Raw genomic sequence first — 12,718 nt, 5'->3', positions numbered from 1 at the left:
TATCTGATGTAGGACATTCTCCTGAGTTGGTTAGTAGTACTGTCACACATACTGTGAATAAACTTCGGCTAGACATGAACATAAAAGAGGTTACTGCAGGAGACACCTGTTCTCAATTATTCACCATCTCAGTAATTTGAAAAACAAAATTAACTGATGTGATCTAAAGAAAAACAACCAGGAGGATGGTACATTCATTTCCACTCCAAAAGATGAAGTCAGAGGCATTACAGTGACTGAGCCCCTAAACTCAACCAGACAGAGGCTTTGTGAAGAGCAGTCAGGAATTACGGTTGCACCAAAATTGACAGTTTTGCTATATGTCTGACATTATCTTAAAGAAAATCACTTGTAAATACCTTCAAGCAATTAAATATAAATTCTTAAAGCACCAAAGTAAGGCAATAGAAGTATTTAAACGCATTATATTCATAACAAGACAAATAGAGCGCATCAATATTAACTTTAACACTGGATGCCGGCAGCAGCAAATAATAGAAAAAAATAAATTATTCTACTAATAAGGTACACTGATTAACATTTGCATCAGGGCAACCACACTTCATTTCCTAAGCAACATGTGAAAATTGCATGGACAGTTAACATGTTTCAAACACCCTAGTAAATAGTGAAGTTATGTTCTAACAAACAGCTTTTGGACAAAAAAAGCATTTGTGAATAAAGCCTCAGAAACGGTTTACCTGAATAATTCAGGATTTAAATCTTACTCTCCTGTTTAAATGAGACCGTTTGTTGCAGGCAATATTTAGTCTGCAGCAGCTTGTATTATTTTAAACAGCACAGCAAGGGCACACAAAGGGGTCAAGGTAATGTACAGGTTTTTTTTTCTCCCTCTAGTTGTGTTAACTTATCGGGCCAGTATAAAATGTTTAAGAATCATTGTATTTAAAGGATATGGTCATACCTCTTGTATTTGTATCTTTTTTCTTGGCTTTTCGTGGCTGTTGACTGTGAAGTTAGTTGCTGCTCTAAGAGATTGCGTGACCTCTTCCAATTCCTTATGTGCTTCTGAGACGTTTGAATCCAACTGGAGTACTTTACTGAGATCATTAATACTGGCTTGGTAATTCTGTAAAATAAATACACAGTAAATAACACATCATTTTGACATTGCTCTATCAGTGTGATAGGATAGGAAAAAAACACAGAACTCATAATGGTTAAATATTTTTAATGAGTTAGAAGACAAAAATGTAATGACATTACTGCCAGATGCCTATATTAACCTGTGCTTCACCTTGTTTAGCTTGGCACAAAAAGCAGTCCGGGTTAAGCTTAGGGGCAATATGTAAAGTGTGCATACAGCACTTATACAGTAATAAAACACAACAAAAATCCCACATCAATTCAGGAAAATGGAGCACATAAAAAAAATAATTTGACACCAAAATGAAGACAACCTAATCAGTAGAACCGAAGTTATGAATTTTGAAAGTTTTTAAAGAAAATTTGTACCAACTGCAGAAATGTAGTCACGTGAGACTGGGTCAAAGTGGAAAATATGGCCAACCACAATGGAGCATGGGCTGGATGCAAGAAGTGGATTGGGCCTGGTCAGTCCTTACCTTTGGACTTAAGAGAAATTTGGAAGACAAAGTTCTGAGAAGGTAAAGTTCAACGGGGCAAGCCTGCAGGCGGTGTCTGAGGGGGGAGCGTCATCGCCAGGGAACCGCTGGACAAAGCTGCGGTGAAGACTTCTATGTTTGGACATAATCACTGTTTTGGAAGATGAAAATCTCCACTGGGACTAGGCAGGAGGTTGGTGGCTGACAAGAGTTCCAGGAGGCCGGGTAGCCTTTTAGTTAAGTACCGCAGAACAGAATTTGCTGCTTGCGGAGAACATAATAGGGGGTGCTGCTGCAAAGACAGGCCGACTAGCGATGTACTTCAGGCGACTAGATTAGCAGGTTGGTCTCGATCTTCTCTCAGTTCTCAGAGCAGTTTTTCACCAAAAATGTTTTTAAGTGCCATGTTTTAGATGTTGGCAATCTAGACACATCTAGCCCCACCATCAAGATTCCAGTACTGGAGGGGCACCACTAGCGGGTTTGTATTCACTCAGGCTGGGTCCAAGTACAGGTTCTACATGGTTGAAGCCTGCTATGTCCCTGAGGTTATGAGCAGGAGGCCAGCAAACTAGCCCTTGAAGTCACTCTGGTAGTCTTGAATTCAGATAAAGAAGCAGGGCTCAAGCAGCAGGACAGGTCTCTAAGGTTTTAAGGCAGGCTTCAGGCAGCAAAGCAGTCCTTCCAGGTGCGGCAAAGCAGTCTTGTGGAGTAGACAGGAGCCATAGGAGTAGGCAGTTCTCTGAGAGCGCTTCCGCAGATCCAGAAAATTAACTGAGGTGGTCTCTATTTTCCTACCTTTTGCCTTCTTTGAAGTAAGGAACATTTCTAGAGGTTTCTCTTTGAAGTGCCTTGGATTTCCCAAGTCCCCTGACCTGTTTCTAAGCTGGTAGCAGGAACAATGCAATGGTGTCAAACCCTTTGAGTGATGTAAGAGCTCTGCCTATTCAGTTGCAAGTGGTGTTGTGCTCAGCTCAGGCCCCCCAACTGGCCCATTCAGGCACACCTATGTCCTCTACTGTGTGACTGCCTGTGAGGAATTCATAAGGTCTAACTGCCAGCTATCTCAAGTCATGTGCAGGCACCAGAAGAATAAGTTACTTACCTTCGGTAACGCTTTTTCTGGTGGATACAGTAACTACCTGTGGATTCCTCACCTAAAGAATTCTCCCCTCGCGCCAGCCTCGACGGAAATTTCTTCTAGCTCTGCACGTCGACGATGACGTCACAATCGCCCGACTCCACGCGACGCCATATGACGTCATCCAGGCAATAAGAAGCCCTCGTCGACGTGCAGACGTCAGTTATCACCATTTTGTACGTGCCATAGAGGCGAACAGGTTGACCCTAAAGAGTACATATTCATCTCAAATGAATGAAAATAGAACATTTATTATAATAAAACAAAGTTAAATAACAGTGATGATTGCTTAATACAAGAGTAAAATATATTAAGTCAAGTCCAAACATGTTTTCCTTGAACTATCTTAATTTGCAAAGGAAATGTATATACAGATATTACAACTATATACATGAATCAATTATATACATATATACAAGACCAAGGATGCTCACCCAAGGATTTCCCGGTTTGACCAGTCAGGCAACGGGGAGGTGGGTGGGACCATGAGGAATCCAAAGGTAGTTACTGTATCCACCAGAAAAAGCGTTGCCGAAGGTAAGTAACTTATTCTTTTGATGGATACACCTACCTGTGGATTCCTCACCTAAAGAATAGAGTCCCCAAGCAGTATAACCTCCGGTGGTGGGTGCCCGAATGGTCAAACCAAGAAATCCTGCAGCACCGAGCGAGCAAAATGGCCATCCCTCCTGACCTCAGAGTCCAAACAGTAATGCTTGGCAAAAGTATGAAGGGATGCCCAGGTCGCTGCCTTGCAGATGTCAGCCACAGGAACACCTCTAGCCAAAGCTGATGAAGCTGCTTTGGCCCTGGTGGAATAGGCACGAAGCCCCACAGGTGGATCTCTCTTCGCCAAAGAATAGCAGATCTTAATACATAGAATGACCCACCTGGATAGCGTTCTCTTGTGGACCGCTCTACCTTTCCTCTTCCCCAAATATCCAACGAAGAGCTGTTCATCCTGTCTGAACTCTTTCGTCCTGGCGATGTAGAAGCTCAGTGCTCTTCGCGGATCCAGCCGGTGGAGCCTCTCTTCCTCCTTGGATGGGTGAGGTGGAGGGTAATGGAAGAGAGAGTAATTGACTGCCCCAGGTGAAAGGGTGTAACAACCTTCGGTAGGAAAGCCGCCTTGGTCCTCAACACCACTTTGTCCTTGAAGAAGGAAAGGAATGGGGTTTCTACAGTTAGAGCCTGAAGCTCACTAACCCTTCTGGCAGATGTTATTGCCACCAGGAAAACAGTTTTAAATACTAGGAACCGTAAAGAACAAGAGTGCATGGGTTCAAACGGGACCCCCATAAGAAAAGTTAAAACCAAGTTAAGGTCCCACTGAGGCATAACGAATGGCGTGGACGGATACTTATTAGTGAGTCCCTTTAGAAACTTTAAAACAATTGGTGATTTAAAGAAGGATGGTTGATCAGGAAGGCACAGAAAAGCAGATAGTGCAGATAGATAACCCTTAACAGTGGCAACTGAAAAACCTTTCTGTGCCAAATAGAGCGCAAATGACAAAATGTCAGATAAACCAGCTCTTAAGGGATCTAAACTATTCTCTCCACACCAGTTTGTAAACTTAGCCCAACGATTTGCATAGGAGTGTCGCCTGGCCGATAGAATAACTTCCACCACATCTGGATGGAGAGAAAAGGAACTCAGATTGCCCCGTTCAATTTCCAGGCATGAAGATGCAGGCTCTGGAGGTGGGGGTGTAGAATCTGCCCCTGCGACTGCAAGAGGAGGTCCACCCTGCAAGGGAGACGGAGCGGAGGGGACTGAGAGAGTTGGAGTAGGTCCGAATACCACACCCTTCTCGCCAATCTGGAGCTATTAAGATGACTTGAGCTCGGTCTTGGCGGATTTTCCTGAGAACTCAAGGAATCAAGGGTGTGGGGGGAAACACGTAAAGCAACTGACCCTTCCAGGACATCTGAAACACGTCCCCCAGAGCTCCTTGCACCGGATACTGGAGGCTGCAAAACAGTGGGCACTGCGCATTCTCTTGAGTTGCAAACAGATCTATTTGTGGATATCCCCACATCTGGAAGATATACAGAACTAGATCTGGATGAAGACGCCACTTGTGGTCGACCGAGCTGCTTCGACTGAGAATGTCTGCACGCACATTCAGGACTCCGGACAAATTATGTTCAATCAAGCAGATCTTGTTGTCCTGAAGCCAGGACCAGAGTCGAAGAGCTTCTCTGCAGAGAAGATACGACCCCACTCCTCCCTGTTTGTTTATATACCACATCGCGGTCGTGTTGTCCGTTAGAACCTGGACTGACTGACCACGAATGGAAGGGAGGAAGGCCATGAGTGCCAGCCGTACTGCCCGCAATGCTAACCGATTGATGCGTAATTTCTGTTCTACTGGAGACCAAAGGCCTTTGATCTCCAGGTCCCCCAGAGCTCCCCACCCTAAAGTGGAAGCATCCGTTACCACTGAGGCCACTGATGGGGGTAGCGAGAACGGCCTTCCTTGAGACAGGTTGTCGACCGCTGCCCACCATTGAAGATCCACCGCAGTGTCTCTGGAGATCTTTATCGAGTCCTCGAGATTCCCTTTGTGCTGAAACCACTGTCTGCGGACGCACCACTGGAGAGCCCTCATGTGCCAGCGTGCATGAGTGACCAACAGTATGCAAGAAGCAAACAGACCGAGCAAACGAAGGACTTTGAGGATTGGAACTACCGCTCCATTTCCAAACATTGGAATCAAAGCCTGTATGTCCTGAACCCGCTGTGGCGGAGGAAAGGCCTGATTCAATGTCGTGTCCAATACTGCCCCTATGAACAGGAGGCGTTGAGAGGGCTCCAGGTGAGACTTGGGTACATTGACTGAAAACCCCAGGTCGTACAACAATTGAGTCGTCGACTGGAGATGGCACGGCACAAGCTCTGGAGTACTGGCTTTGATCAACCAATCGTCCAGATAGGGAAACACAGCGATCCCTCTTCTTCTGAGCTCTGCCGCTACCACCGCCATCACCTTCGTGAAGACTCGAGGTGCTGAAGTAAGACCAAACGGGAGGACCGCAAACTGATAATGTTGTGATCCCACCACAAAACGGAGATACTTCCTGTGCGATCTGAGGATCGGAATATGAAAATACGCGTCCTTCAAATCGACCAACACCATCCAGTCTCCTTCGTTCAACGCCAAAAGAACCTGTGAGAGGGTCAGCATTTTGAACTTTTCCTGTTTGAGGAACCAATTCAAAATCCTCAAGTCCAAAATCGGTCTCAGCCGACCATCCTTCTTGGGAATCAGAAAGTATCTTGAATAGCACCCCTGACCCCTCTCTTGCTCGGGAACCAACTCTATTGCACCTTTTTGTAACAGGGATAATACCTCCTGCTGTAACAGGAGAAAATGGTCTTTCGAACAGAAGGATGGGAGGAAATTCCCAAAAGGGAAGAGCGTACCCCCTCTTCACAATGTCGATGACCCAGGAATCTGATGTTATGACCTCCCACATTGGAAGAAAAAGGGTAAGTCTTCCCCCTACTGGAGACGAATGGACAGGGAATGGTGGAGGACTACGGCTGCTTTCCTTGCTGCACCCCTCCCGAGGAAGAGGAAGAGGCAGAGTGCTGCAAGGTGGCTCCTCTCGTACGGACTCTGCCCCTGCCCCTGAAGGATCTGTAAGGCAGGGTAGAAGCAGTTTGTTGTGGTCCTTGCAGTCTTCCTCGAAAGGAACCACGACCAAATCCTTTAAATCTCCGAAAGCCATTAAAGGTGGATGAGGCCGACGACTGGAGTCCCAAGGATCTAGCGGTCGCTCTGCTCTCTTTAAAACGTTCTAAGGCTGAATCAGCCTTAGAACCGAAGAGCTTTTCCCCATCAAACGGAAGATCAAGGAGTGTAGCATCTCCTGTGACACATTAGGATGGCCCTTTGCCTCTTCCATAAGGGCATGTATGCAACGTCCCAGTATGCATGTGGCATTGGAAGATTTCAGGGCCATACTGCAATACTGCTAAAATGTCTTTTTAGCAGTATGGTCCATCTTTTTCGACTCTCTATCAGCAGGAACCCCAGGAAACGAGCCAGGAGAGGATCTGGAGGAACATGAAGCTTGGACCACAAGGCTCTCCGGAGTTGGTTGCTTGGAAAGAAACACCGGATCCCCAGGCGCCGTCCTGTAACGCCGAGCCACCGCTCTGTTGACCGCAGCGGTGGATACAGGTTTCATCCAAATATCCTTAATAGGGTCCAGCAGAGCCTCATTGAATGGAAGAAGAGGCTCAGCAGAAGCCGATGTCGGATTGAGGACCTCTGTCAATACATTTCTCTTAACCTTCGCGGTAGGAAGAGTAATATCCAAAAAGTCCGCAGCCTTACGAATGACCTAATGGAAAGAAGCTGCCTCCTCTGTGATCTCTCCAGGAGAAGCTAGATCCCATTCCGGGGTAGTGTCAAGGCCACTAGCTGAGTCCAGACCCTGGAAGTCACCTGAGGGCTCTACAACTTCTCCTTCCTCCAGGTGTTGGCTTGTGTACTCCTCCTCCTCCAAGAGACGAAGGGCCAGGCGCCTTGATCTAAGTCTGGACTCCAAGCCTGGAGTCGACAAGGCGTCAGCCGACGTCGAAGATCTCCATCGGCGCTGAACATCGGATTCGTCCGAAGCCGTAGGCTCCGGCTCCACAGCGTTCTTGGACTTCGGTGGGATCCGAGGCGAATCCGATGGCGCCGTAACAGGTGTAGCCATCCTGATCGACGTTGTAGGCATCGGCGTCGCTTCAGACGCAGCAGACATAAACGGGGTGAACGGCGCCGACTTGAAAGACGCCGGAACACCCAAGTCGTAGGCCAAAGGACCAGATGGACATGCATGACTTCCACCCGGCGCCGTGGAAGCAAAGATGTTAAACATAGCATTCAAAAACGCTGCAGGAGCCGATCCCGGAGTCGGGAAAGCCGGGTACTGTTGCTGCTGCACCGGTGCCGGCAAAGCTGCTGAAGAGGCTCCAGGTAACTCCTGGCCAGGAGAACCTTCAGGCCTCTGGGGAGGCTCGACCTCAAAGACCAACCCAGGTGACGTCGGGGTCGCAGGAGGTGGAGGGGTGACGCTCGGGCTTATCTCCCACGTCGGACGACGCCGAGTCGACGGAGAAGCCGATCTAGACCTGGACCGTCCTTTGCTCGATCGGCGCCGAGATCCATGACGGCGCCGAGAGCCACTATGGTGATGACGAGACCTAGAGGATCTCGACAAAGACTCCCTCCTATGACGCCTCTCTTTCTTCTTCTTGGACCGGGCCAAGAATAACTTTGCCTCTCTTTCTTTGAGTGCCTTAGGGTTCATGCGCTGGCACGAACCGCATGCCTCGACCTCATGATCAGAACTAAGGCACCAGAGGCAGTTTTCGTGGGGGTCGGTAACCGACATCCGACCCCCGCATTGGTTACAAGGTTTAAAGCCGGATTTTCTAGGCTGCGACATCGTAACCGTCCGTTGGTAACAGTAGCTCCCTGTGAGCCTCGAAGAAACAACCGTTATTCAGGCACGGAAAAAAGGGAACTGACGTCTGCACGTCGACGAGGGCTTCTTATTGCCTGGATGACGTCATATGGCGTTGTGTGGAGTCGGGTGATTGTGACGTCATCGTCGACGTGCAGAGCTAGAAGAAATTTCCGTTGAGGCTGGCGCGAGGGGAGAATTCTTTAGGTGAGGAATCCACAGGTAGGTGTATCCATCAGAAGGCATGGGGCAGGACAATGTCAACTTTCTAAAAGTGACATTTTCTTTCCCATTAAAGAGGACTTTTTTAATAGATACCATCCATGAAATGATTTTGGGAGGGACTTTGGATATCTGATAAATCAACAAAAAACAGAGTTAATGACTAAGGCAGTGGTTCCCAACCTGTGGTCCGGGGACCCCTGGGGGTCCGCGAAGCCTTCTCAGGGGGTCCGCGAGAGCCTAGAAAATTAAAAAATATTAACAAATATTGACAAATTAGGTCCCCAGCTTCCAGTAATGACTCAGGTGGGGGTCCCCGGATTCCAATGATGATTCAGTGGGGGTCCCTGGGTTCCATTAATGTTAAAGTGGGGGTCCGCAGAAATCAAAAGGTTGGGAACCACTGGACTAAGGTATTTGGGAGTTTAGGTTGTACAGTAGCTGGAAAGAATGCCCTAAGTGAACTTTGTTAAGCTCATGACGGAGACCAAGAAATTATTGAGAGCATGGGGGATGCCTCCCTCTCACAATTATCAGAAGAATAAACAGTAAAAATGGTGATAATCCCAAAATGTACTTTTATCTTTAATAATATGATTCTGCTAACTTTTAGAGGAGAGTGGTTAAAAATTGCTGGGTAAAATTAGTAGTTTTATTTGGTCAACCAAAGGAGTGGGGATCGCACACAAAAAGCTTTGAAGGAACAAATTTGAAGGTGGTTTAGCAGTCCCAGATTTTCAACTTTATTCTTGGGCTTTCCAGCTGAAAAACATAAGAACATTATTAATGGGAGGGCCCCCGCAGGAAACTCCCCTACTTCAAGCTGTGGTGAAAAATTTGCTGTTCGGGGGTACAAATTTTTTGTATAAATCTGGCCATCCCAGATTTTTCAAAAAGGTCAGATTGAAGGTCTTCAGTGCTGCTTGTAGGCTTTGGATCTAGATCAGGTGGGTATTAGGGATACCTTACTATAGTGACTTTTGCCCCAATTTGAAAATCACCCATAACGATGGTATGCCTACAGGACAGTCTAGCAAAACCTTTGAAGGAAGCTGGTGTGAACAGATGGGGCCTGATTATTGAGGCTAGCACGCTGGTGCCCAGGGAAACGATCTCAACGCACAGATAATAGGCTATCTAAATTCAGCCACTATCAGTTGGCAAGTTGGGTATCAGGTTTCGGTAAAGATCGAGAAGGAAATTTGGAAGGGGAAGGAAAGCTACGAGGATGCACTACCTAAAAAAGAGATGTGGCAAAATGGTACTGGGTTAGTGCAAGGCGTCCAAGGAGCCTTTACAATGCCAGACAAGACCTGGTGAAGGGAACTGCCGACGATGGAGTTCACACACTTGTGCCGAGTATCTATGTCCATTCTTTGGGACTGAGTAAACTCTGCATCTCTTAGGAAGAACCAACCATTTACAGTCCACAGAGCTTACTGGATCAGAAGAAGTTATCAAGCGAAGGAAGATGTGGAACAAAGACTTGCCTCAAGTGTGGCTTGGAGAAGGTGGATGATGTTCATATGTTTCTGCAGTGTCCTAATATCCAGTTGTTCTGGCGAGAAAGGGGTACGGCACTATCTGAAATACTGGGTACATAAATTAAAATAAGCCTGCACTGGTTATCTTCAGCACTCTAGAGGGTGATGGGTCCTTGAAAAAATTGCAAAGGAAGCAATCATCTCTTCTGTTTTTACTAATATTTCTTGCACAAAGGGAATTATGCATGAAATGGGTGTCGGCTATACCTCCGATGTTCACGGACTGGGTGATCTTGGCTTGAACACTGTTGCCATTCTGTCAAAAGGGTTAAAATGTGGGCATCCTTCAGGAACTGGAATAAGGTAGAATTTCCGAACTTGTAACATCACTGTGAGAGCGGTCTTGTCAATTGAGTATGAACTATAAATCAACAAGTGAGGGGGTACTAGGGGTATCCCGTGACTCTGTCGAAATGTTGGACAAGGTCATTCACAGTTACTCCTCACCTGAGCTCCTATCTGTCACAAATGAGGATTTTATAGAAAAAAAAACATGCAATGCTTGTCTGCCCCATATCAAAATGTAGCACTTACTAAATGTAATAAGGCAACCCAATGCTATCCTATGGGACAGGTAGAGCTCACAGTACTGAAAAATAAATGTAGGATTTATTTACTATCAGGGCATGTAACATTTAAAAGTACAGGTCTAACCTTTTAATTACAATGCACCCTGCCCTAATGGCTACTTAGGTCCTGCCATAGGGTTGATGTGTAATAAAAGTGGAGCTTAAGGCTTGGCAAGGGGGGTGGTAATGTCAAGTGGAATAGGCAATTTAAGAATTTAAGGCTGCCTTCAGGCATGAGTCATGGTTTAAGGGGCTACTTGAGTGGGTGGCACAATAAATGCTGTAGGCCCCCTAGTACCATTTAATCCACAGGCCCTGTGTAAGGAAATGCCTCCTTGGCAGGGTTACCCCCTGACCTTTTGCCTTTGCTGATGCCAAGTTATGATTTGAAAGTGTGCGGAGGCCTGCTAACCAGGCCCCAGCACCAGTGTTCTTTCCCTAACCTGTACCTTTGTTTCCACAATTGGCACACCCTGGCATCCAGGTAGGTCCCTTGTAACTGGTACCCCTGGTACCAAGGGCCCTGATGCCAGGGAAGGTCTCTAAGGGCTGCAGCATATCTTATGCCACCCAGAGGGCTCCTCACTCAGCACAGACACACTGCTTGCCAGCTTGTGTGTGCTGGTGGGGATAAAATGACTAAGTCGACATGGCACTCCCCTAAGGGTGCCATGCCAACCTCACACTGCCTATGGCATAGATAAGTCACCCCTCTTGTAGGCCTTACAGCCCTAAGGCAGGGTGCATTATACCATAGGTGAGGGCATAAGTGCATGAGCACTATGCCCATACAGTGTCTAAGCAAAACCTTAGACATTGTAAGTGCAGGGTAGCCATAAGAGTATATGGTCTGGGAGTCTGTCATGCATGAACTCCACAGCACCATAACGGCTACACTGAAAACTGGGAAGTTTGGTATCAAACTTCTCAGCACAATAAATGCACACCGATGCCAGTGTACATTTTATTGTAAAATACATCCCAGAGGGCATCTTAGAGATGCCCCTGAAACCATACCCGACTTCCAGTGTGGGCTGACTAGTTTTAGCAGCCTGCCACACACCGGACATGTTGCTGGCCACATGGGGATAGTGCCTTTGTCATTCTGTGGCTAGTAACAAAGCCTGTACCGGGTGGAGGTGCTTCTCACAACCCCCTGCATGCACTGTAACACCTGGGGGTGAGCCTCAAAGGCTCACCCCCTTTGTTACAGCACCCCAGGGCACTCCAGCTAGTGAAGTTGCCCGCCTCCTCCAGCCACGGCCCCACTTTTGGCGGCAAGGCCGGAGGAGATAATGAGAAAAACAAGGAGGAATCACTGGCCAGTCAGGACAGCCCCTAAGGTGTCCTGAGCTGAGGTGACTCTGACTTTTAGAAATCCTCCATCTTGTAGATGGAGGATTCCCCCAATAGGATTAGGCCTAAGAGGCACAAAGAGGTGTAGCCACCCTCAGGGCTAGGAGCCATTGGCTACTAACCCCCCAGACCTAAACACACCCCTAAATCCAGTATTTAGGGGCTCCCAGAACCTAGGAAAAGAGATTCCTGCAACCTAAGACGAAGAAGGACTGCTGACCTGAAAGCCCTGCAGAGAAGACAGAGACACCAACTGCTTTGGCCCCAGCTCTAACGGCCTGTCTCCCCACTTCAAGAAAAACTGCAACAGCGACGCGTTCCACAGGGTCCAGCGACCTCTGAAGCCTCAGAGGACTACCCTGCATCTAAAAGGACCAAGAACTCCCGAGGACAGCGGCTCTGCTCCAAAGAAGAAACATCTTTGCAACAAAGAAGCGTGAGACTTTGCACTCTGCACCCGACGCCCCTGGCTCGATCTGCGGAGAAACAACACTACAGGGAGGACTCCCCGGCGACTACGACCCTGTGAGTAGCCAGAGTTGACCCCCCTGAGCTCCCCCAGCGATGCCTGCAGAGGGAATCCAGAGGCTCCCCCTGCCCGCGACTGCCTGCTTCTAAGAACCAGACGCCTGGTAAGGACACTGCACCTGCAGCCCCCAGGACCTGAAGGATCCGACCTCCAGTGCAGAAGCGACCCCCAGGTGGCCCTCTCCCTTGCCCAGGTAGTGGCTACCCCGAGGAGGCCCCCCCCCCTTGCCTGCCTGCTTCGCTAAAGAGACCCCTGGGTCTCCCATTGAACGCCATTGCAAACCCGACACCTGTTTGCACTCTG

The 12,718-nt window shown here is 47.8% G+C and overlaps 1 protein-coding gene across 1 annotated transcript in view; it reads right to left on the bottom strand.

Annotated features, from left to right (window-relative positions):
- Nucleotides 1-12,718, bottom strand: part of SPAG1 (sperm associated antigen 1) — a 697,262-nt gene that overhangs the window by 39,107 nt on the left and 645,437 nt on the right. Inside the window, exon 17 of the mRNA XM_069220554.1 lies at nt 926-1,090. Within this exon, the coding sequence (XP_069076655.1) occupies nt 926-1,090 (165 nt within the window). The remainder of the gene's footprint in view (nt 1-925; nt 1,091-12,718) is intronic.

Source organism: Pleurodeles waltl, chromosome 2_2 (genome assembly GCF_031143425.1).
Source record: "Pleurodeles waltl isolate 20211129_DDA chromosome 2_2, aPleWal1.hap1.20221129, whole genome shotgun sequence".
Lineage (NCBI taxonomy): Eukaryota > Metazoa > Chordata > Amphibia > Caudata > Salamandridae > Pleurodeles > Pleurodeles waltl.
This window is presented reverse-complemented; position numbering and strand designations above follow the sequence as displayed.